A 25,366-nucleotide genomic window follows, 5' to 3' on the forward strand; every position below is an offset into this window, starting at 1 on the left:
TTCGAATTCGGCTTCATTAAAGATCTCTTTGGTTCGGTACCATGCTGCCATCACACAAAGAGACGCAGAGGGAATATGCCATAATTATTATTATTATTATTATTATTATTATTATTATTATTATTATTATTATTATAATAATGATAATAATAATAAATTTCATTAATTAGTCTGAGTGCCCAATTCAATCTTTTGGGATTTTTCTATTGATGATGAAGATAAATTTAAAAGTATATATTGTGGAGTAGTCCAGCATTCTTGAATATGAATCTTATTTAAAGAATTTTTTTTATAAATATATCATAACTAAAAATTAAATTATGAATATCTAAATAACAATTTAAATATCTTACCTTAACATCATAACTCGGACGACCAAATATGCACCATGATTACGAGATAGGTCGTTCTTGACCGTCCATTGATATTATGTTGACTAGGGACCACTTGCCAAAAAACAACGGTTCGTAATCGTAGGCCCTTGGCTGGCTCCTGCCGGAAAAGGATCGACATGGCAGTGACAGCCATTTCGTTTGTTTATGGAGAAAAAAATTAAGATCACATCAAAATATTTAAATTTTAAATTAAAATTGAACTAATATCATCTTATTTTAATTTAGATATTAGTTAGAAAAAAAATATAAATAATTTAATAACTAATTTCGAAATAATAATAAAACTTTTACGATTAAAGTTTTACAAGATACAAAAAGCTAAATAATTTGTATTAATACATTTATTATGTCTATAGATATTAATTTTATACTATACTTTTCTTAAATGGTGAAGGATCATGACGCCTAAAAATAAATTAAAGGACGAAAGCGAACGGCCTTTCCCACTCTCCGCGTGCGACGTGCACGGGTAAGAAGAAGGAAAGGAAGCCGTTCATTACTCATCTTCTTCCCTTGCCCCTACCTGCTGACGTGGCGCAGTCCCATCTCAGGCGCTCTCGGTTGTGTTGTCCTCGTGCAAGACGACTGGCTTTATAGACGACCCCTTCTCTCACTCTCAACCTCTAGAACTCGCTCGCTCAGCTTCCATCTCGCCGATCGATCCGGCTAACTACGCCAGCATCTGCCGGACGCGAATCAGGGATCCATTCGAGAGGAAGAAGAGGCAAACGGCAGGGCTACTTCGCCTTCCTCCGGCCGCTTGCGTTGTGGATCGCATTCCTCGCGTCACGCTTTGCATTTTTTTTTCACTGTCTATAGCTGCTTCTGCTTCGTTTTCTTTTGTTTTTGTTCGGGATGATGACGTTCGCTCTGGTCGGAACGCGTTTCCCTGCACTCCGCACCTCGCCGATAAATGCGCGATCCGGATCGAGGAGCCTGCGGAGGGGCAGCAGCGTGCGCCTCGATTACGTCCGTAGGAATCCGACCACAAAGGCGCGGATATCTGGTGAGGCATTTTCTTGCTTTCTTGGTTGATGGCAATTTTGGTGTTATTGTTGTGTTCTTTGTGTTTTCGATTCAATTATTCTGCCTTCAGAAGTCTGAGGTTTATTTTTATTTTTGTTATTTCCGTGCTGTTTTATTTACCTTTTGGAGTGTCATTTGATCTCGTTTCATTAGCAACTGTTATTTTCTTCTCGCTTCTGCACTCCTTGGAGTGATTTTTTTTTAAAAAAACTTTTATTAATAAATGATCCCAACAGAACCATGGAGCTGAAGCCAGATTGTTGAAGTTAATTTATTTTAATAGCAATGACGTAATCAGAGTTCGTCTGGAGTTCAGAATGAGGCTTTATGCGTTTTCATTGGGGTGGGAATGTGGGGTGTCACTTGTGTTAGGTCATTTTCTTTGGGTATGCAATGGGTTTGCAATGCGCTACTATCCTTGATTCAAATTTGCATGTGCATGGAGGATCTAGAGAAGAATTTACACATTCAAGAAGCAAGATGTCAGAGTTACTTTTGGCATCTTGCAAAAGTCAAGAATAATAGATAATTTTTTCTGGCTCTGGATGGTGAGTTTCATACCATAGCATGCATGCATAGATTTTATCTTCAAGCTTGAACAGTTAGGATGTAGAACTGCAAAAGTTTCATTGTAGTCTTTGGGTGAGAGATTGTATATGTAGTTCAGGATCAATCTCTTACAGGCAGGATGTAATTCAAATATTCTCTGATTGGTTATGTGGCAATATTGTATTACAAATTTTCAGTTTCTTGATGACAGTTGATACGGGAAGTTTGAGATGAGTTGCTAACTGAATAAAATGATTATTCAATTATAAACATTAACAATGCCATCCTTAAACTGAATTATCTTTTAGGGAATTGAAAAGGCCTTTCTATTTGTAAAATCTTGATGCTGTTCATTATATCTGAATTGATGTAGACTGTGTTTAGTATTTGAAGAGCTTTTAGAATTTGAAATTAGCTGTCATTTTCTTTTAGGAGAGTGAAAATGGTTGCCCAATGGATAAGCATTTATGCTGTCCTTTATGAGCTGAATGGGATTGTTGAACAACGTGTCTTCAATTCTCAAAGAGCAATTTTCTTTTGCAATTAGCTGTCTATATATGATGGAGCTGTTATATTATGTAATTGGCATATTTCTTGATAGTTAATGTGAAATGCCAAATAGATTCTGTAGCAGCCAACTTGATCTAATAAGAATAATTAAGTGAAAGGTAAAAATTCCTCTTGTAGTTGCTTTGAATAATTACAGAATTATGTTTGAGAAATGTAAGGAAGTATACAGCAATACTAGTGGAAAGTGTTAGTTGTACAAATAATTTGATTCTTGTCTTACCTCTAATGTTATCCAGTCTTTCTTTATTGCACTTTCTATGTCATAAAAGATTCCCTTGGTTGAATTAATGAATTTTCTCATCAATCTGATGGTAAGATGCTATTTTCTTTGATTATTGATATTCAATATACTTATCCTCCATTTCCTTAAGTGGAAATGAGGGATGAATACAAAGTAGATTTTTTTTTTAGTTTTTCCTATATTACTTTTTTCTGATTTGGATAGAAAAGTCACTTTTGTGAGCAATGAAATACAAATCTGAATTTAAAATTTTAAAAATTATTATTGTTATTTATTTTTATAAATAAAGATATAAAATTTAAGTTGTCCTCCCTCTTTCCTTCCCCAAGGAACAATTGAATGGAAAATATTATGCCATTAGTATCCTATGAGTTTTTTTTTTTCAATTACCTTTTTTTCCCTAGTAGTTTTTTTTCCTTTGTAGGAAACAAGGCCTTAAAGTGAATGAATTATAGGTACTTCTCATGATATTGATCCTGTATCTTCAACTGTTGCTGCAATGGGCAAAGTGCTAGTTCTGGCTGCTGAAAGTGATGACTCATCATCTTCCACCGACACATCTTCAAACATAGAAGCTATATCTAGTGGTCTAGAGGTGAGTAGATATAGCTGTCTTATTTTTCACCTTTATGTTGCATTGCAATTATTGTTTCATGACATCAAATATTACTCTTGAGTCACACAAAATATTGCCTCATGTGATAATAAAAAAGCTTATGTTTCATAGTCTTCAGTTACATATCACAAAAATATTTCATCAAGCTTATTCAGTAGTTTCCCATTGCCCTATGAATCACACTCTCGTTTCATTTTCCACCTTTATACCCTTGTTTGATATCAAACACTCAAATGCTGACACATTGAATGGACATTAAATGTCTTTATTTATCACGTTTAAAATTTTTAGAAAGTCATGTCGGATGCTTAATATTTAGTGTGGATACTCATCTGTGAGTCTGAGCAATATAGCTGATGGTTGCTCTTGAAGTTGTTGGCTGAATCCTTCTTCAGAATTATTAGTTAAATATGTTTTTTTGCTCAACTTTGACCTTTTTAGGATATATAACTTGATAGTCTGATTTGCCAAACAATCATTTAGTTCTGAATTGATAAGTCACCATTTTAACACATCTTGACCTATTTTAAGTTGCTATATGTGTGTCCTAAATATGTTTTTTGCTCGACTTTGACCTTTCTAGAACATACGTAACTTGAATGTCTGATTCATTAAGCAACCATTTACTTTCTGAATTTTCAAATCACTGTTTTGACACATTTTGCACTGTTGTTAACTTGACATCTATGATCTATGTTTCCTTTGCAGTTGTTACCAGAAACAACTGACCTAGTAAGTGAGGAGAAGGCTGACCCTGAAGAAGAGCAAACAATAGTCGCTCCTCATATCATTAGTGAAGTTAGTAATGATGAAGAAAATGTTGAGGTTGAAGGACAACCAAAGTCTATTCCTCCTCCTGGTTCTGGTCAAAGGATCTATGAAATTGATCCAACTTTAAGGGGTTTCAGTGGACATCTTGATTACCGGTAGGTACATATCCTTTGTCATCTTGTTATTTTGTTTTCAAGAGTGCAATTGTTGTTCATAGAACAATTCGTATGAACAACTTTGACCTGCTAGTCCCTATTAATTTATGCTGGATTCTTATTTCAATTTTATGGTTCTCTTCTTGGAGCCTCCATTTTGGAAGTCCAATACTGCAATGCTTGTTTTCATATGAAAAAATAGGAACTGGACACTAAATTGCTTCTTATTCATCCCAGTCAAACTGTCATTTATGGTGTTCTTTGCATTATTGTTTAGTGCTAAAAAAATTGTCATTCTTCATTTTCTCCTTGTCTATCTATGTTATTGCTGATATCAAGAAATTAGCTTTAGTGAGTGATATCTTAATTTTTTTTATTGCAGATATAGCCATTACAAGAAAATGCGCGAGATGATTGACCAAAATGAAGGTGGCCTAGATAAATTTTCCTGTGGCTATGAAAAATTTGGCTTTCAGCGCAGGTATAATTATGGCATCTTAGCATCTGATGAAAGCCGTTGTTCATCATTCCTCACCTTGGCTTTTATACTTGTGAATCTTAATTTTGAATTCCCACAATTTACAGTGGGATGTTCATCTCATGAAGCAATTGTTTCACTACCTTATTCTAATTGAGAATGGGATAGGTTTGTCTATTTATATCCTTAGAAGGTGAAGCCAAGTTGTAGAACATAGATCTTCATGTTACTGTCATGCTTCTCAACGAATTGAATATGGTCAGGTTGATTGCTTTAGCTTTGTATGGATTCATGTTACTGAATCCTGACTTGTTTAATGGGTTTTTTTGAACAAGACCGATCCTTCTAAGGGACACCTCTTAACTTCTAACTGGCATATGCTGTCTTTTTTCTTTGTACTAAACAATCAAGTAAAAAAGGAAGCCTCAATGCAACATGCTACATTAATTCAGGGTCTGGGATGATCCATGTACCTATATTTAACCTTTCTTGTCCATGAAATGTTTCAGAAGCTCAAACTTTTTCTCCTAAGTTTCAATTTAGTATCCTTACTGTTTTGTGGATGTTTTATGTCAGAATTCATTAGGCTTACTAAAGAAGCAGCTAAATGTTCTTACTTCTTAAATATCTCTACGTGCAATTTACGTCACAAAATATCCACAACAACCAAGAATGTTTTTCTACCCTTGAACTTCCTGTTGTTGGAGCACAAAGATTTCACTCTACTATCCAAAATATTTTCTATCATCAACCCAGATTGTTAAGTATACTAACATCTCATATCAATATGCCACCTTGAATGGGTGGGTCTTTTGGAGAACTGCCAAACAGACACCTATATGCAAAACACACTCGCACACAAATTTGGAAGTATTGCCTAGTGGTTGTTCTGCTAAAATGGCTTCCTAACTTGAATTGGATGATGTACTTCAGATAGCCATTAGAAAAATTTTCTTCTATCTGTTGGGTGTATTTGATCAGTACAGCTGGTGAGTTCAAAATCTGTGATTTTTTTTTTTAAATCATAATCTGAGACAAGGTGGCAAATGATTTTTCAATCTTTTCTATCATCGAATAACATAATTACACAATATGGATAATGAATAGTCAGCGATTTCAATCATATTAGATATCAAATTCTATTTTATTATTAAATTAAATGGATATTTTTTAGATTATTGATAGATAATAAGTTATATTTTATTAGTATAGAATGAATAAAAAACATATTAATAGAGGCTATCACATTTAATAATATAAAATAATTATATGTTATTAGATATTAATGTCTTATTTACTAAATTGTACTATTACTTAATATTCCATTTTATTGGTTTTAATTGAAGAGGGGATTTTTGGGCAGTACTGATGGAGACTCGAGAGAGGTATTATAACTCTCGATGAAACTCTAAGGAAGAAGAGGTTAATAATGTGCTTAATCTACTCAGTGGTAAATCAAATCTGACAATACAAGTTTTTTTCATTGATGTCATAACAAATCTTAGGCAGCAAGGAGGTGAAGGACTTAACTGACAATTCATGTGAGGAACATGGGCTATCTCTCTCACTTGTATGTCTAAGATAGTATTCAAGTTAAGATTGGAAAAGAGTTCACTTGATCAATCGAGATTATCAAAATCAATTTTGGTTGGCAAATTTCTAACCTATTCCATCCTTTTCATTTGTGATCTCACATTGTTTCTTCAACCTAGTCCATTTTCGAGTGGAGTTAAGTGATTTCGTGGTAATATTTTTATGATTCTCTACTTTCTTTGAACTTAACCATCAATTTAAATAAGATGACTGATCTTTGGTATCTGTATTGTTATCAGCTGGTTTTGACAATGATTGTTCATACCCTTGTAAATATTAATCCCTTGTGTTACTATGATGAATATAAAATCAATAAAACCTATGCCACTAGAACTTGTGAGAACTCAAAAACTGTATCATATATAGGTTCTTTGCTCTGCCTTCTTTATACCGTAATGCAGTTTTGTCCTTGCTGTGTTGATAATTACTAGTCAAGATTTTCTTATGATAGTTAACACATGATTGTTTTTTTTTGTATTTTCTAGCAAGAATGGCATCACTTATCGGGAATGGGCTCCTGGAGCAGAGGTTGGTCTTTTGTTTTAGCAATAACCATCTTATAAGCTTTTGTAGTCTTGTGACAATCAAGTATTGACATTTTTTTTAATATGTTAGCTATCCATGTTTAATTGTTAGTTCTCATTTTAATTCTGTGTATTTGGCCACTGGTTTGTGGCTGAATTGAAATTTCAAATTTGTGTTTTTGTTAATCTATGAACATGAAAATTCATTTAATTATAGATGATGATATGATATAGGAGGATTGAACTCAATGACATAGGATGATCCATATACCTGACCTCCTTTAGTGAGAAATAGGGTTGTCGGGTCTTGTTGTTGTTAATCTATGAGTTTGAAATCATGGTATTCTGATTTGATTATCAATGATTTTATGATATACAACTTCACATTAGAGTTTAGTTACATTTGGGTTTATCTACAGTCTACAACACAATTCTAAACAAACTAAAATCGGGCATCATAATTAAAAGGGAATTTCCCCAAAGAGCACACTCGAGTTTTAGAATTTCCCAAAGGGTGCACCATACTTTCATATTTCCTAAAGGGGGTACTGCTTTCTCAAAATATTCTTTTTATTAAAAAAATATAGAAAATATAAAAAATTCTTCCACCGCTTGGTCTGGCCGCTCGACTAGCGGATTGCAATTTTTTATTTTTTATTTTTTTTAATAAGCTCTTTGGGAAATATGAAACTATGGTGTGCCCTTTGGAAAATTCTAAAACCCAAGTGCGCCCTTTGAGAAAATGCCATAATTAAAACATGCCCTTAGTTATGGAATTGTTGGTGAAACCATTGGCAATTTAGCTGATATGAACATGTGAGAGCTTATTTGAGCCTGACTAAGTATTTCCTCCTTACCATTTTTTTCTTTGAGAAGTAAACTAGCACCTGTTTCTTCTGTAGGTTTTAAAATTATAGGTCTATCAAGAACTTTCAACTCAAACTTGATGGATGAAACTATTTGCCTTAAGTTTCTCATGCATTTTATATTCTAAATTGCTATTTCTTTGGTACTTCAACTAGTTGAACGGTTGAACCTATTGTTGGTAACTATATCCTACCTTTTTATATTCTATTTTATTTTTTAAAACTATTTTCATCATCTCATCTACGTTGCCAGCATGGTTATCCATTTTTGGGTTTTTTGACCATTGTTCAAGCTTATATAATGAGGCAGTTGGATGTTTGAACATTTAGCTTGCTGAGTTTCTTACTTGAGGAACTAAAGAACTATTACTTGATCATAATAATTATGATAATTAATTACCAGAAAGCTTGATTAAGGGGTTAAGGGACAATTCTTACAGTTTACAAGTGATAGTACAAAGAAACTGAAATAAGGTTACCTATGCATAATGCGGCAATCACCTGTGTAGATTCTAATGGATTTGATTCTTAGGTTTTATTAGATTTGGCAGTTTTTTACAGATTTAGAGCACTTAACATGGAGTCAGTTGACAAAGAAGTTTTTAAATGCAGAATACTTGGGATATACATGCTATTGCTGTTGCATAATATAGTGTGACTTTGATCCTTAGAAATTGATTGTCCTACTGTGTAGATTAATGACTTCGTGTTGCTAGATTTGAACAGCATGAATTGTATGTTAAAATTGAATTTATCAAATGTGCAACTTGAGATTTATCATGTGATGTGTTATCTTGGATTCCTCAGTTATTTATGTTACCTTTTTCCTTTTAAACACTTGTAAGACATCTTGGTGTGTTGTTTGGTTGTTGTGTCCAAATATATTGCTTGCTGAACATATCTGCTAAATAAGAATTTGGATATATTGAAGGGATACTAATTCAGAGTTCTGGATGGAGTCTGCATTTTCTTTATTTCTTTGTAGCTTATTCTCTTAGAGAAGTAAATACTTGGTTTTGATTTCAGTGGGCAACACTCATAGGAGACTTCAACAATTGGAACCCCCATGCGAATGTCATGACCAAGGTGAAGTCCTCTTTCCTGGATTTTTTTCTTTGTTTTTTATATTTTATATAGTTCTTTCTTTGAATGTCCCAAAACTTATGTTTTGGCACCATGCATCTTTTCTTATGATTTTTTCATCACAAGTGATGATGCACAGATTGAACTGTTGCATGATTTTTAAATCATTGACAGCATAATGTATTCTACTACGTGAACTTTTGCATATATGTTCTCAAAATACTGAAACTAACTAAACCCCAGTAAAACCAGCAGTAGGTAGTTGGGTTAGTTTTGTTAGTGTCCCATTCTGTAGGAAGTTCCAAGTATAAAACTCTTTCCCATGCTTTTGATTATTTAACTAATTACCTCTCACAAGTGTATGTATAGTCTATATAATCTGATTTTGTTGGACATTTATGCAGAACAGTAGTACACAATTATGAATTTTCTTCATACATGTGAATCTCATCATTGTTTCTTCTGCTGAATTTTACTGAACAATTATGCTCAGAATGAATATGGCGTTTGGGAGGTCTTTGTACCGAATAATGCAGATGGCTCTCCGCCTATTCCACATGGCTCACGAGTCAAGGTATGTTCTTTTGGAAACTATGTATTCTATATTTTCACCTTTGTTTCCAGTGTCTATTATCACCAAATTTCTGTCTTGACTTGTGCCAGTTCTTTGCAGTTAATTTAATTATGGGCACATGACCTGAATCTATATTATGATCTAAGCTTGAAACCAATCACTAGGCAGACTGATTACAGTTTCTAGCAGTGACAAATAATTTGGCTGCAATTTTGTTTATTTAGGATGTAAAGAAGGGAGATTATTGTATAGAATTGGGTTCTGGCAAAATGATTCTGTATGTTTTATATGCTTATTTGAGCTTTCTGTCCTATTGACAAATCACTTAAGTTTCTCATATGAAAGATACCTCATTTTACCAAAACATACAGCTGGATTGAAGACTTTCCCTCGCCCTCTTAAATTGCCAGAAAGAATTACCCTTGTTGTGAAATCCATGTGATCATGTATTGGCCCATTTCAGCCTATGTTACTTTGTTAGATTTTTGTACATGAAGAATGAAAGATAATTGATTACATTAGTCTCTAAAGTATACATTCCAGTTTTGACTGAATTGCCAAATTAATTCCAATTGGCTGAAATTGTTCCTCAACCAGCAGCCTTAATTAGGACTGAATTGCCACATTAATTCAATTGGCTGAAATTTTTCCTTGATTTGGAGTCTTAAGTTAGACTGAATCACCACATTAAAAAATAATTGGATGAGATTATTCAAAAAGCATCAGCAAAAATTATCCTAGATGAAATTTACTTAGATAAAGATTACTTCCCTAATCTTGCACTATTCACCTTCAATGATCAATGGCCACATCCTTGACTCTCATTAATTTGGATTCTTTGAATTATGCTTTATGTCATTCATTATATCAATGTTAATATGAATCCTTAATGATTAAAATCAAAATTAAAACACTTGATACTAAATTAAGAATAGCTCAATACCACTCTTTTAATCCAATGTTGCAAATGCTGATTGGTATTGATTGGCATAATCAAAACATCTTTTCAGCTGTTGGACAACATCAATATCGTGTCTACAAGGGAGAATGCCATTGAAACTCTCTTGGCAATACAATTGTGGTAATAATGACTTAAACAAACCTTGTGACTGAATGGAATCTGTCTAAACAGAAAGATTTCTTCTCTTGACTCATCCTTCCATTTGGAATTCAAAGGGAGGAGATGAACACTCTAAAATATGAGAGGGTGTGGAAGGAAGAATCATCAACTGGAGCATCAACAGCTACAAAGAGGAATGACATAGGAATCAGAGAAACTAAGATGCATTCGTATGTACAATGCCAATTGTTTGAATCCAAATTTAACTCCTAGTGGTTAACCGAGCTATTTTTATAAACATGTGAAGAAATTAGTTCAAATACTAGATATCTTAGGAGCATTAGTTAAGTTAATATTGGAAAATTATGGAGTTAGAGCACACTAAAACATTTTTCTAGCAACCAATGCTCATATCTAATGCACGACTATTTTTATGGTATTAGTGATGCATGATCACTAGTTGAGATGCTTATATTTGGAGATGCTTAATTAAGAAGGCAGTACTATATTCATATATTTCACTTTGTCATTACTTTCATCATTATTTCGGTGGTATCGTTCGAGAAAGTGTTTGCCTTGTTGGGGATTGTATGAAACAAATTGTGAGTGAGATAGCAATATTTTCTTCCCATGACCCTTTCATTGATTTCATCTACCAATTTTGGGGATGGAGTGAAACAATAATTAAAAGGGAGGAAGGGAAGCACCAACAACAACAAAATGGAGGGGTATTGGAGTAAGATAAATTCTGAGTTTGTGACTATCTGTATCTTGTCTGTGTGCCTCTTCTAGTTCTGGTTGTGTCAATTCAAGTTCAACTCCTAGTAGTTAAATGAATATGTAGTGAAACCAATTTATTTTCAATACGAGATATCCTAGGCGTATAATTTATTTGGGTCTAGAAATTATAAGGTTGATATCAGTATAATGCTACAAGAACAAATGCTCTCCTCCAAGGCACAACAATCATTGTAGTATTATAAGTCATTAGTGAAGATGAGATGTTTTTTTAAATGGTTTTATAACTCCTTTCAAAAAAATTTATTGTGTTGGCTTTTTAAAATTCGTTTAAGTTGATATAACACACCAAATCATATTATTGTTGGCATGACATGGTACTGAAGCTATACTATTTTAGCTAGAGATTGAGACTCTAGAACTAAACAATACTCTAATACTTTTATTTAAACCATGACTTTTCTTTCAAGTAAAAAAATAAGATGTCATCATGGTCTGAAGAATCATGCCCGTTGCACCTCACTACTAAAACTAGAAACATAGTACAATCGTTATTAAAAGGAAATCTTGAAATAACACCATGTGATTTTATGAGAGAGTACTGAATAGTACAATTTTAGTATTGATGTTCACTATTACTTTTAGATGTTTGCTGATGCACCGATATTTTAAATTCTTTAATTAAGATATGTATTCTGAAGTATATTAAATAAACTTGAGGATCACAGGAATAGTTTTTCTTATATGTGTCACTAAAGTAATACAACGAAAAATGTTTAATCTTCTTGTTAGATACGCATGGATACTCCCTCTGGCATCAAGGATTCAATTCCTGCTTGGATCAAGTTTTCTGTACAGGCGCCACATGAAATTCCATATAATGGAATATACTATGATCCACCTGAAGAGGTATGGAATGCTATTCGCCACTACATATATGGTATTTAGCAATTTGTCAAGTTACTTACTCTTATTCACATTATTGTTGTTTCTCCCTCCCTTCTATCTCAAAGGATGAGGGGAGGTTCTTGTGAGCATTGCTTCCATTATTGTAGAAACTTCATTCATAAATCTGCTTATTTTCCCATAACACTTTGATATGTGTACAGGAAAGATATGTATTCAAACATCCTCTGCCGAAAGCCCCAAAGTCCTTGCGTATTTATGAATCACATGTTGGAATGAGTAGTCCGGTATGGTTATTCTTGTGAATGTTTGGTTTCACAATTTTGACTACTTTATATTTCTCTGTGATCTTCATACTACAGTTGCTCTTATTTGTATAAATTCTCAACGTAAGCATTGTTCTTTTTGAATTACCACAATGTGATGCCTGATTGGGAACCACATGCCAATACAGGACTGAGAAAGATAATTTGAGAGAGCGTCAGTGATTGTGTGCATAGTAATGATTTTTTTCCCTTCTATTTTGATTATTAAAGTGTGCATCTTTCTAAATTGTAAAGCAAAAAAATAACCACCTGCCATGCAAAACTTGTATTTGTAGAGTGAAATTCAAGCTTCCAATTATTGTTGCTTATTTGGCTTACATTTCAAGAAATCTACGCTACCATCAGTAATTTGTGGGCGCTTGTGCAGGAGGGCAAGATTAATACATATGTCAGCTTTAGGGATGATGTTTTGCCACGAATCAAAAGGCTCGGGTACAATGCTGTTCAGATAATGGCCATTCAAGAACACTCAAATTATGCTAGCTTTGGGTAATATTTTTCCACGTTGGTGCCTTGCACATTTCCTTAATGGTGTTATGTATTGTGGTTCAGAAATGCCAGAGGCTCTATGAATTGCATTCATTGCCACAAGATTACAAAAATGCATTTACCATCTTGATCTTTGTCTAAGCTGTTTGATTTGTTTTATGATGATTATCAATTTTGCTAGTACGAGACTTGGGAATTTCAAGATTTTTTATCGTGTTGACTTGGGATTACCTATATGGAAATATTTAAGGTCGCCTATGCCTTTCTTCTATGAGCATAAGTAACAGACTTAAGATTACCTGTGCTCGTTTATGAGTAAAAATGTGATCACAGTGATTTAATGTCAACTCTGAAAGAAATGCATCTATAAGTATAATCAAGATTATGTTAGTTTTCCAGCTTGTTGGATGGTACAAGCAAACTAGATGCCTTGCTTTAGCATTACCATATCTCTCGGACATTCTGATCTCTAGGATGTTGGTATTTTCTTTTACTGTGAAATAAATGAATTAGAACTAGAATCTACTAGACTGTAGCATGCTCAAAGTGTAACAGTCTTTCTTTCTGATTTCTGCTTCTGGTGCACATGGTGTATCAGCAAGAACATTAAACTATGGTAATGGTATTCATATTTGTGCATATGTATCATTTCAAATTCTCAAGAAGTATGAAAAGCCAATGCTATATAGTTGATATATTTTTTGATAATCCTAAAACAAGGAAATGCAAAGGCCAACAAATTGGAATGCCAAAGTGAAGAACTGGAATTGGTTACTTAACTTCATGTAGCCTCCTTCAAACCTTGAAATCCCCCCCACAAGCAAGCTATCTTAGTCTACTTGTTTTTCTTTTGTTCAGGATGAAGTCTAAACCCACATTCATGTTTACATAAAATTTTATTGACATGTTTGACAAAGATATTCATTATATCTATGTCTACAGATCCATATGAAGGTGTTTGCTTTTGATAAGTCTGTATTCATGCATAGATGTGCCCATATCTAGATGTTTGTCTATGAATCAGCCTCTTTATGAAGTTCCTATTCTAAAGCCTTTTTTCAGTGAAGATTGTTCTAATTTCTTCTACCCCTTAGTTGACGTTGATGCATTTTATTCTGCATTCATGAAGGTTCAGCGTGGTTGGGGTAGCTGTTATTTAAAAATAAAGAAGTCTGTCTGTTGAGTTCTAACTATTATTAATGCAGATTAGGAAGGATTTGATTTGACTGAGCTTTGAATTCCAATTGTTGGGAAATAATCCAAATTGTTTGGCAATTTGTTATATTTGATTTCTAGATTTTATTTTGGGTAGTCAATTAATTGAGATTATTGTGTGTTGTGTTCTGATTTGCTTAATTTTTAGTTTTTGTAGAGTTTGATTTGTACAAACAATGTTGAGTCAATGTTATAATCATTTTGCAACGAGAAGGAATTTCTATGCATCTTCTCTATGTAATGTAAGGTTGCTTACTTTATTCATATGTTATGTCATCAATTGGTATTAGAGCCAAACTCCTAGTTCGGTATCCAATATAGTTGATCTTGCATCTTCCCTTATATCTCAAAATTCTACTCCTACCACCTTCTCCCACCCACGCTAAATAGTTCCCGTCATTGTTATCTTGACACCACCTCCGTCCATCGCTTAGCCACCACTTCAATGCTAGACAAATCTCAACACTATCTCACCTCGGTCTTGCCCAATTTTATTTGCATCATTCTCTACTCGCATCATTCTTCCTTATCCACCTTATCACTATGTTAACATAGAACCCTTGATGTCCTTGTGTCAAGTCAACATCAAATAGTGACTTCTACTTTGCGTGCAAGCTCCATTCTCATGGCTTCTCTCTTTTATAGGATTCAACAAGTTAGAATAAAAAAGGGGTCATTTTTGACTCATAAAGGAAATTTTGCTTGTTCAAGGACTTCATAGTGTAAATTTTACAATAGAGAGGCTCACTTCCACTCGGTTCCCTCATTCATTTCTTGAATTTTTTTGTTTAATTTAGTCAGTTTAGTTAATTTTTGTGCATTTATTTGTTTGTTTCATACTTAACAAGTTGACAACGGATAAGATCCTGAGCTACTAGATCATACATTTTATATTGTCCATGATCTACACTTAGGCACCATATCATCATGATCGCTATTCCACTATCGAAGAATAATCACTTCTCTGACACGTATACCTAACTTAGGCCTAAACATGAGATTGACATAACTGGATTAGTTAAGCTTGAAGCCTCTAGCGATCTTCACTTAGGCAACATACGATGCATCTTGATATTATTATTTCACTATGGAAGAATAAGATTGTTTTTTTAACACTCATACCTAAACTAGGCCTAGACATGAGATTAACATAATTGGATTAATGAAGCTTGAAGCACCTACCTTGATGGCTGGTTAGACCCAAACTTATTCCTCAACTGAGTCACCGAACTGGAACACTACTTTGACTAGGATAACATGATATTAGACTGAAAGAGCATGATTTGCAAAGATCAATAGTTAGTCTAGATAGAAATGAAGTGCAAGTTGATGGAGAAGTACATTCTGATGGATTAGTTAAGCTTGAAGCCTCTAGCGATCTTCACTTAGGCAACATACGATGCATCTTGTTATTATTTCACCATGGAAGAATAAGATTGTTTTTTTGACACTCATCTAAACTAGGCCTAGACATGATATTAACATAATCAGATTAATAAAGCTTGAAGTGTCTACCTTTGATGGTCGGTTAGACCCAAACTTATTCCTCAATTGAGTCACTGAACTCAAACACTAGTTTGGCTGGTACAATATGATATTAGATTGAAAGAGCATGATTTGCAAATATCAATAGTAGCCTAGGTAGAAATGAAGTGCAAGTTGATGGAGAAATACATTCTGATGCACTTTAAAAATCAACTGCCCTCACAATGCAAGTTGATGGAGAAATGTTGCTTGGATCCACATAATGTGTTGGATCCTTCATTTTTTAAAAAAAAAAAAAGAAAATCTCACTACAATGAAATGTTGCTTGGATTGTATCCCTATGTTGCACATGTTAGACGACTAAGTCAGTTAGGTAAAATATAAATCTGTGCACACCACTGCTAATTCCTAATCTAGAGCCATGATTCTATGATAGTATTAGTGGATTGATTTTTGATGATGACACATTTATTTTTTTTACTGTAATAAATAACAATGCTTCGTGGATAGTCAAGTTATTCTTTAGGAGCATTGCTAGACTTCATGGGCTGTTTACATTTATACTTTCAACTATTTTTTGGACCAAAGTCTCCACTACAATTTAAACAACTTGCTTAGATGTTTAGTTGGCGAAGAACTGAGTATTTGGATTCTATTCTGCCATTTATAAAATTTGTGTACATCAGTTCAATAAATTGGTATACTAGTTGTAACCCATTCAAAGTTGTTTATTGGTCAAGAACTCGTTAACCTATTGGCTTGATCCCTTTACCTACGACTTCTTATTTATCTGATGATAATTTTATTGAACACATTAGAGAGATTCATACTGATGTGGGAAAAATTATATTGTGCAGTGAAGTTTATAAAAAGTCAAAGAGATACACATCGTAAACTTAAGGGGTACAATGTAGGGGTTATGTGCTTGTCCACATCCATTTTGAACATTTTCCTAGAAACTCCTTCAAGAAACTTAGTGCTCACTCCTCTAGTTTCTTTCAATTTGTGAGCAAAATTGAGTCTAATGCATATGTTATCAGCCCATCCACTAATTTGAATATTAGTCTAATTTGCAATCTTGAGTACTTACTGCTATATCAGTGGACATCCTAGTCTTTCTTTGTCTGCACTCTTTGTTTGATGGTTTGCATATAGGTCACGATATGACTAGGGGTGCAAACTAATCAAGCCGATTTGCGAGTTTTTTGAGCCGGCTCAAAAAATATTTGATTTGTATTCAAAATTATCGAATACGAGCTGAACTCGAACTTGTTCCAATATTTTTTCGAGCCGAATTCGAACCTATACTATTTTGATTGATTGTTCACGAGCCGCTCGCAAGGCGAACTCAAATCGAATTCTAATTAGTTTTACACAATTTTAATTTAAATATATTCAAATTAAGGTTTGAATAATTCGAACCGAATTAGAATTTAAGTCATTTCAAATTAAAATTTGAATATGTTTGAATCAAGGCTCAAACAATTTGAATCGAACTCGAGCTCGAATTTTATTTCAAATCGAGCTCGAGCCAAAATTATTTGTATTTTCGAGCTCGAACTCAAATATCAATATTTTCATATTATTCGACTCGATTCGATTCATTTGCACCCTAGATTTGACAATGTTAGTTCATGTGCCCCCATCTATAACACAACTGGTTTAGATCGAATGTATTGTGGGATTCTTAAATAATGATAGCCCCTCACAGATACATCTAAAGATAGATACAACTCATTGAAAAGGACTTTCAAAGATTGATTATCCTTGGATTTCTAAGGACAAACTTCAATACCTTGCTCTCGAGCTATTTGAAGAATTGGAGCACCCATTGCCCAATCCATTCACAAAGGCACCTCCATTTCGCACTTATGCATGACATTGCAAAGCTCAATTAGAAAAGTCTCACCTCCCCATTCAAGAGCTGAATTCTTCTTGGTGGGGTAGAATTATGCAGATCAAGAAGGATTTGATTTGACTGAACTGAATTCCAATTTTTGGATAATAACTTAAATCGTTTTGATAAATTTTCATTTTTGATATGCTATATTTTATTATGGCTAGTCAATTAATTGGTATTGTTTTGTTATTTAGTCGCTTCATTTGGCAATCAATTGATAGGGATTATTGTATTTCCCAATTTGTTTATTTTTTAATTTGTTTTTCATAAAGTCCCCTATCTATAAGCAAGCGATGGAATAATCAACTTGCAATTAATAAGAATTTTTACTTTAGAGTTTCCTCCAACAAAGGTTGTTCATCTTGTTCTCTCGCGGTGCTATGTCAGCTATTGGTAAAGGTTTTCTATAATAATTAATATTTGAAATAGCAACAATCTGGTACATTTTTTTCTATAATAAAAAAATTTTGAAATAGCAACAATCTGGTGTATGTCATACCTGTCTTCATTAAAAGGAGTAATATTTTATAAATACTCTGGTTTCTTCCGATGTCATCGTGCATATTTCTGGATATGCTACTTGTGCTGACAGATTTTCTTTTCCACGCTTTCAACAACAATACATTGGATTGCAGGTATCATGTTACTAACTTTTTTGCGCCGAGCAGCCGCTTTGGCACCCCAGATGAGCTTAAGTCCTTGATTGATAGAGCCCATGAGCTAGGCCTTCTTGTTCTCATGGATATTGTTCACAGGTGACTCTTGTTTTTACTTGAAAGGATGAAAAGTTACATCATTCTTTTTGGTTTATTCAGTATATTTTTTGGTTAATGTTTATCCACATACATACATATGCACACTCTTTATCATTGGTAATGTTCATGTGCTGCTGCAATTATTTACTTTGTTTTCCACCCATAAAGTTCGTACTTTGTTCTTTACTTCTTTCCCTAAATTTACATTTGAACTTCTAGAACACTCTTCATCATAGGTAACGTTTATGTACTACTGCATTTATTTACTTTGTTTTCCACCCAGAAAGTTCCTACTTTGTTCTTTACTTCTTTCCCTAAATTTACATTTGAACTTCTAGAACACCTTGGAGTCTGCTTGTCAATTTAATTATTGGAGAATCATTTGTAGACTGAAGTAATTTTTATATATTACAAAACAAATGCCTTTAGTTTTATCTGATCCTCTAGCTCTTCAAGCATGGGACGAGAAGACGTAATGGGCTTTTTCATCTATTTCATTGTCATTTTACATTTCTGTTTGTTATTTTGTGCCTACATGCCCTATACATCCATGTGACTACATGACATTTATTTATCCAAAAGTACGAGATGGTTTTGGTGCTAGTGATCACATATACCTACATAACTCTAAATGTAAATTCTTCTCTTTTTCTCTCAGAAAATAAATATTCCAACATCAATCATATCATTAGGTCTGCATTTTTGTCAGATAGTTTATGAAATATACTCTCTTCTAAACATTCTCCATTTCATCTCCAGCCATGCAAGCAACAATGTACTTGATGGGCTTAATCAATTTGATGGTACCGATTCACACTATTTCCATTCTGGATCACGAGGCTTTCATTGGATTTGGGATTCTCGCCTTTTTAACTATGGGTGTTGGGAAGTAAGGAAACCTTTTCTTTTTTCAGACCTCTTTAGCTTTAAATTTTCAAACATTTCATCTTCTTATCTTTTTCTAGGTCTTAAGATTTCTCTTATCCAATGCAAGATGGTGGCTAGAAGAATACAAGTTTGATGGGTTCAGATTTGATGGTGTAACCTCAATGATGTACACTCATCATGGACTTGGGGTTAGAGGATACTTTCTTTACTATCAAAAATAGTTCAGAGTTTCCCATTTGAAATGCAACTTTTTTCCGTATATTATCGTTATGGTTAGAATTTCACACATCCCTGTGTCAGAGGTAGTGGTAATGCAGATATGTTCATGCCACTGAACTTTATTATAGGAATGTGATATTTGTACACTCATCTGAGGAGGAAAAATTCTATTTGGTGTTCTCTTATTATTATGATATTGAACTTATATTTTTGTGATAAAATTTTGAACTATTGCGACATGCCACATGAATCTCTTGATTTTTGCTGTTCTCTTTTAATTACTGCTTAATGATAGGTGGGATTTACTGGAAATTACAATGAATACTTTGGATATGCTGCTGATGTGGATGCGGTGGTCTATTTGATGTTGGTAAACGATATGATCCATGCACTTTTTCCAGAGGCTGTTACTATTGGAGAAGATGTAAGCGTCCTGTTCATTTATTTTTAGTATTTATATATATTTCGGTATAAATGAATTTGATCAGGAAGACTTATGAAACTTATTAGCTAACATATTGGAGAACAGATTTCTTGAAATCCACTGTGGATTTTACTTTAGTTGTCTTGCAGATTTTACAAACGATATGCAATCTCATATAAGAACAGTTATGACATTTTTAGGGGCCGTTTGGTTTAGGGGAATAGGAGTGGGGAATGGGAATGGGAATGGGAATTATTGATTGTCATTGTTAATGTTTGGATTATAGGAATAGGAATACAAATAAGGGAATGAATCCTTGAAATTGGGTAATAACTCATTCCCATGTACCTCCCATGAGCCATTACCCTATTTTCATCAATCAAAATATTCTCTTATTCCAAAAATACCCTTGACCTAAAACTAAAATTTTCTCCCTTAATATCAAATATCAAAATTTATTTATTTATTTTTTCTTCATATCACTTCTCTCTCCTTGTTCTCTCTCATCATATTTTCTCTCTCTTCATTTTATCACACACTTTCTCTCTCCTATCACACTCTCTTTCCTCTTTTTTCTCATTATACTTTCTCTCTCATCGCACTTTCTCTCTCCTCAATCTCTTCCATCACACTATCTTCCTTCTTTTTTCATCATACTTTCTCTCTCCTCAATCTCTCCCATCACACTCTCTTTTCTCTTTTTTTCCTCATCATACTTTCTCTCTCCTCAATCTCTCGTCACACTCCCTCCTTTTTTTTCCCTCAACACACTTTCTCTCTCATCATACTTTCTCTCTTCTCAATCTCTCCCATCACACTCACTGTTCTCTTTTTTTCTCATTACACTTTCTCTCTCATCATACTTTCTCTCTCCTCAATCTCTCTCATCACTCACTCTCTCTCTTCTCATTTTTTCTCATTACATTTTCTATCTCTTCATCCTCTCCCATCATAATTTCTCTCACATCATATTTTATCTCTCATCTTCTCTCATCATGCTCTCTTCTATCACACTCTCTTTTCTCATTTTCTCTCATCACATTTTCTCTCTCTTCATTCTTTCTCATCACACTTCCTCTCTCATCATTCTCTTTCATCATATTTTTCTCTCACATTCATCTTTCTCTCACATCTAATTTTTTTCTCTTATTTTCCTTTAAGGGTAAAATAGGAAATATTGATTTATTCCGATAGAAAGTATGCAACTAACCAAACATTGCTTTTAAGAGTGATATCCATACTCATACTCATTCCCATTCCACAATACAATGATTCCCATTCCCATGCTCATACCAAACGCGTGTTTAAGTAATAGCTGCTACTGACTATTGGTTGTATTCCTTAACTTTCTTTCATTTTTTTTTATTAAATGCATTAATTTACTCAAATAGGTCAGTGGAATGCCAACCTTCTGCATACCTGTAGAAGACGGTGGTGTAGGATTTGATTATCGTCTTCATATGGCTATTCCAGATAAATGGATTGAATTTATGGAGTAAGCACTTCTTGAACTTGTGCTATTTTCTGTACTCTTTTTTTTTAAAAAAAATAAAAAATCGGATTCTTTCATTCTATTGATGAAATCTGTTTTCTTTGCTTCCATTATTCCTTGTACTGTCATATGCTATTCATAAATTTTGATATAACCATGTTACAAGGCTTCAATAGTAGCTTAATTTGTTGTCCAAATAAATAAAATGAAGCATCTTAAAAGTTCAGATGATTCACATCCCCTGACTTGTTTCCTTCCACCAATGTTTCTGTCCAACAAAACAGACTTAGTCGGGAACATGCTGAACATGTTTCCTGGTGACAGATCTAGCAAATTTAAGTGTCCATGCCTACTTATTTTCTCACTGCAAAGATTTAAAGGTGGTTCTTACATGATTTTCATTCATCAGGTTAAAGGATGAAGACTGGAAGATGGGCGACATTGTTCACACTCTCACTAACAGGAGGTGGCTAGAGAAATGTGTGGCTTATGCTGAAAGCCATGACCAAGCTCTTGTTGGTGATAAGACACTTGCATTTTGGCTGATGGACAAGGTTCTTATGATGCTCCCATCAACTATTTTGGCATGTCTAGTATGTAAATCATTAAGTTATAAACTAAGCCATGGAAATTCCCTTTAAGTTTCTCTTTTAAATCTGTCATGTTGTCTAGTAGATATGCCAATGTAGTTTGTCAATTAATTTACTAAAATGGGGGCTACTATACTTGATATATAAGAGCTAATCATTGGGGTTAAAGTGTGAAAAACTTTTAATAATTTATGCAAGATATTGGCATTGAACAACTCTCCTTGCCAGTGCTCTAATGTGCAAATCTCACCTCCTTTTCAATAGGCTAACTTCTGTGTGTTTTTTCCTTCTAATTTCAACACATTCATAAAAAATGAAATGGTGAATAATGCACGGATTCATATTTATCTTTGTTGGGAACTATATGAATTTTGATTTTACAATCTCAATTTTCTTTCTATTGATGTAGGATATGTATGGGTTTATGGCACTGGATAGACCATCAACGCCCAGGATTGATCGTGGAATAGCTCTACACAAAATGATTAGACTACTCACAATGAGTTTAGGTGGTGAAGGATATCTGAATTTCATGGGAAATGAGTTTGGGCATCCAGGTAATGGTGCCACTTTGCTTGAAGGATTCTAAGTTTGAAAGATTGGGAAATTTGTTTTACTTTAATCATACTCGTTCATGCGATCCTTTATATGTTAATTCTTTCCATTTTCAGAATGGATCGATTTTCCTAGAGGCGAGCAACATCTTCCAAATGGAGTGATAGTGCCTGGGAACAATTTTAGTTTTGACAAATGCCGTCGTATGTTTGATCTAGTAAGTTTGTATGTTGGTATTGCATTTTACTATAAGAAGACACAAGAAAGTGAAGTAAAATTTTGATAAAAAAAAGATAGCGGATTAAAAATGAAAACAGAGATTATCTTCATTAACTGATAATTCATATCAGATTGTTTTTTTCCCTATGTAGTTTCAATCGTACACAAACATCAGTTTTTTTTTTCACATTTATACAAATGCCTTTTCCGCTGTTATCTATTAGATGCAACTGTGTTCTAGAAATGCCAATTTTTGCATTTTTAAGTGACATTCTTCTCTCTGATAATTTTGTAGCTTATGAAAGAAGCAATATTAATCTGACATTCAAGGAAATCAAGAGAACATGCCAACTGAATACATATCATATCCAAGCTGCAGACTGTTCCTTTATTTAAAGAAGTCAACCCTAATATCTGAAAATTTTTGTGAAAAGTAATTATTGTATTGCTTCTATATTCGTGAGATAGTCATTAAATGAGTATTATATAGACTCATGGTAAAACCTGAACAGCTGTGGGGAAAAATACTCTAACCACAAAAAGGGGACTCACATACCTTGAAGAATTTGTGGAAAAAAAAGATACAATATCTCATGATGATACCAAAATTATTTCTATTAATATGGAACAAAATTCACTCTATTTATCTAATACCTCTAACAATATCTATGTACACGCTGTTAATTACCTACTATTATTGCATATTTTAGATACAGGAACTCTCAAGGTTGATTTTGTATGTGTGGTCCACTATGTAATAGTTAGTTGCCTTGGGATATTTGCATATAAATACTTAGCAAACTACTTTTTGTAATGTCAGGGTGATGCAGAATATCTCAGGTATCGAGGAATGCAAGAATTTGATCAAGCAATGCAACATCTTGAGGAGAAATATGAGGTACGTATTCTTGCTCATCAGCATAGCAAGTTTTGATATTGTTTGGATAGCAGTTGCATAAAATCTTAAGATTGTCTATATGCTTATTCTGGAATTTTTTGTATAGTAAAGGAATAGACAACTTTTCTAAATGCCCATTTTCATGTTCTTAATGACAAAAATGTAAAGATGTTGTATTTTAAATTTGTGCTACTTAAAATGCAAAAATGTTGCAAATAAAACAAACAGAGAAAGTCCTGCAAGCGTTGTGGACAGTAAGAGTATAATAAAAAAGATAACTAAATATTTTAACAATGATTTTTTATTTGACGAATTGATGGACTCAGAGGCTACTGAGATCTTATCAAGATAGGGTAGAATATATTTCCTGAAGGTGATTGGCAAAATTAAGGGACCGATAACTCTAGGTATATAGTTCTTTGGTGTATAAGGTCCAAAAACATTAAAGACGTTTTATTAACCAACAAATTGTGGCATAAGGTCTTTTTTCGTCATTGCGTTCAATGTCTTTTCTATATTGGAATGTTGTTTTAATTGGATGGTTTTTGCAGTTCATGACATCAGAGCACCAATATATTTCTCGAAAAGATGAGGGAGATAAGATGATTGTTTTTGAACGAGGTGATTTGGTATTTGTTTTCAATTTTCATTGGACCAACAGCTATGTCAACTACCGCGTTGGTTGCTTAAAATCTGGAAAATATAAGGTAAATTTAGGGCACCTGCTGCTAACTTATTTAGCATATGAATGACATTCAAACTGCTGAGCTACTCGAATAATTTCACTTTATAATATGAGTTTAAATCCTCAAGAGTTTAGCAATTATCTTTTCAATCTGTCGTGATTTGCACAAACATATAGAGACTGGTGCAAATGCAGCTTTAGTTTAATGCCACATGGGTAATTGGTATACACGCTTTTCAGGTGGTTTTGGATTCTGACGATAAACTATTTGGCGGATTCAACCGAATTGATCACACGGCAGAATACTTCTCTAAGGTGAGACTTTGCTTGTTGGGTATCTTCTAGAATCTAGTATATCTGAAATGACCCTATAATTGTGAATATGCAGGAAGGTAGACATGACAACAGGCCTTGGTCCTTCTCAGTCTATGCACCAAGTAGAACCGTAATAGTTTATGCTCTTGATGAGGACTGACTGAAGATTGCCAGGCAATGAAGTTACTTCACAAAGTCAGACACCTGCATTACCTACGCCTCCCTGTGCACTTAAAAGGTCATAATACTAAAGGAACCTCTTGTTCTCCATGTGATTGTACCTATCTGCTCGTCTTGGATTCTATTGTCTCTCCCTTTAAACTTCTATAAATCTATTCTACGCTTTTTGTCCCATTTTAACATGTAAAAAAAATAAACAGAGCCACTGACTTGAAACGAGGACAAGATTTTCTTTCACTGTTAGGATGAATTTCCTAATCATATCCCTTTTAATAGGTTTTCGTACCAAAAAAACTAAAAATAAAACCCTCCATTTAGCTTTTACTAATCCAATGCTCATACTATTTCATAGGTATATTTACGAGGTTAATGATTACTTGTTTATTCTAATAAAGCATTAGAAAGGTCTAATTTTATGAAGTAAGCTTTCATAAGAAATATACCTGGGAAATCAGCTTTCATATGGATGCTAGAGTACTTCAAATGCAGTGTGCTTCGATTAATGTGTATGTTAACTGGCCATTTAATATTAAGTGTCTAGCACAGTTGATAAGAGCTTAGAAAATTATTATCAAGATTTTATAAT

At 33.7% G+C, this 25,366-nt stretch overlaps 1 protein-coding gene across 1 annotated transcript; it reads left to right on the forward strand.

Annotated features, from left to right (window-relative positions):
• The first annotated feature begins 898 nt into the window (after positions 1-898).
• On the forward strand, positions 899-25,017 carry LOC121970244 (1,4-alpha-glucan-branching enzyme 1, chloroplastic/amyloplastic-like). The gene is made up of 22 exons (XM_042520820.1): positions 899-1,401; positions 3,237-3,376; positions 4,106-4,323; positions 4,706-4,804; positions 6,880-6,922; positions 8,811-8,870; positions 9,361-9,441; positions 12,032-12,148; positions 12,349-12,432; positions 12,839-12,960; positions 18,196-18,315; positions 19,075-19,204; positions 19,281-19,391; positions 19,718-19,846; positions 21,238-21,341; positions 21,748-21,892; positions 22,338-22,485; positions 22,600-22,700; positions 23,523-23,600; positions 24,152-24,307; positions 24,526-24,600; positions 24,674-25,017. The coding sequence occupies exons 1-22, from the start codon at positions 1,251-1,253 to the stop codon at positions 24,758-24,760; spliced, it is 2,499 nt and encodes an 832-aa protein (XP_042376754.1). The 5' UTR covers positions 899-1,250; the 3' UTR covers positions 24,761-25,017.
• The last annotated feature ends 349 nt before the right edge of the window (positions 25,018-25,366 follow it).

The sequence above is a fragment of the Zingiber officinale genome, chromosome 4A (assembly GCF_018446385.1).
Source record: "Zingiber officinale cultivar Zhangliang chromosome 4A, Zo_v1.1, whole genome shotgun sequence".
NCBI classification, from domain to species: Eukaryota; Viridiplantae; Streptophyta; class Magnoliopsida; order Zingiberales; family Zingiberaceae; genus Zingiber; species Zingiber officinale.

Excerpts from the sequence above, each read along its gene's own strand:
- LOC121970244 (XM_042520820.1), top strand. The coding sequence starts at position 1,251 with ATGATGACGTTCGCTCTGGTCGGAACGCGTTTCCCTGCACTCCGCACC. Across the intron at positions 8,871-9,360 it reads ATGCGAATGTCATGACCAAG|AATGAATATGGCGTTTGGGA; the intron begins GTGAAGTCCTCT and ends AATTATGCTCAG. Across the intron at positions 19,847-21,237 it reads CTGTTACTATTGGAGAAGAT|GTCAGTGGAATGCCAACCTT; the intron begins GTAAGCGTCCTG and ends TTACTCAAATAG.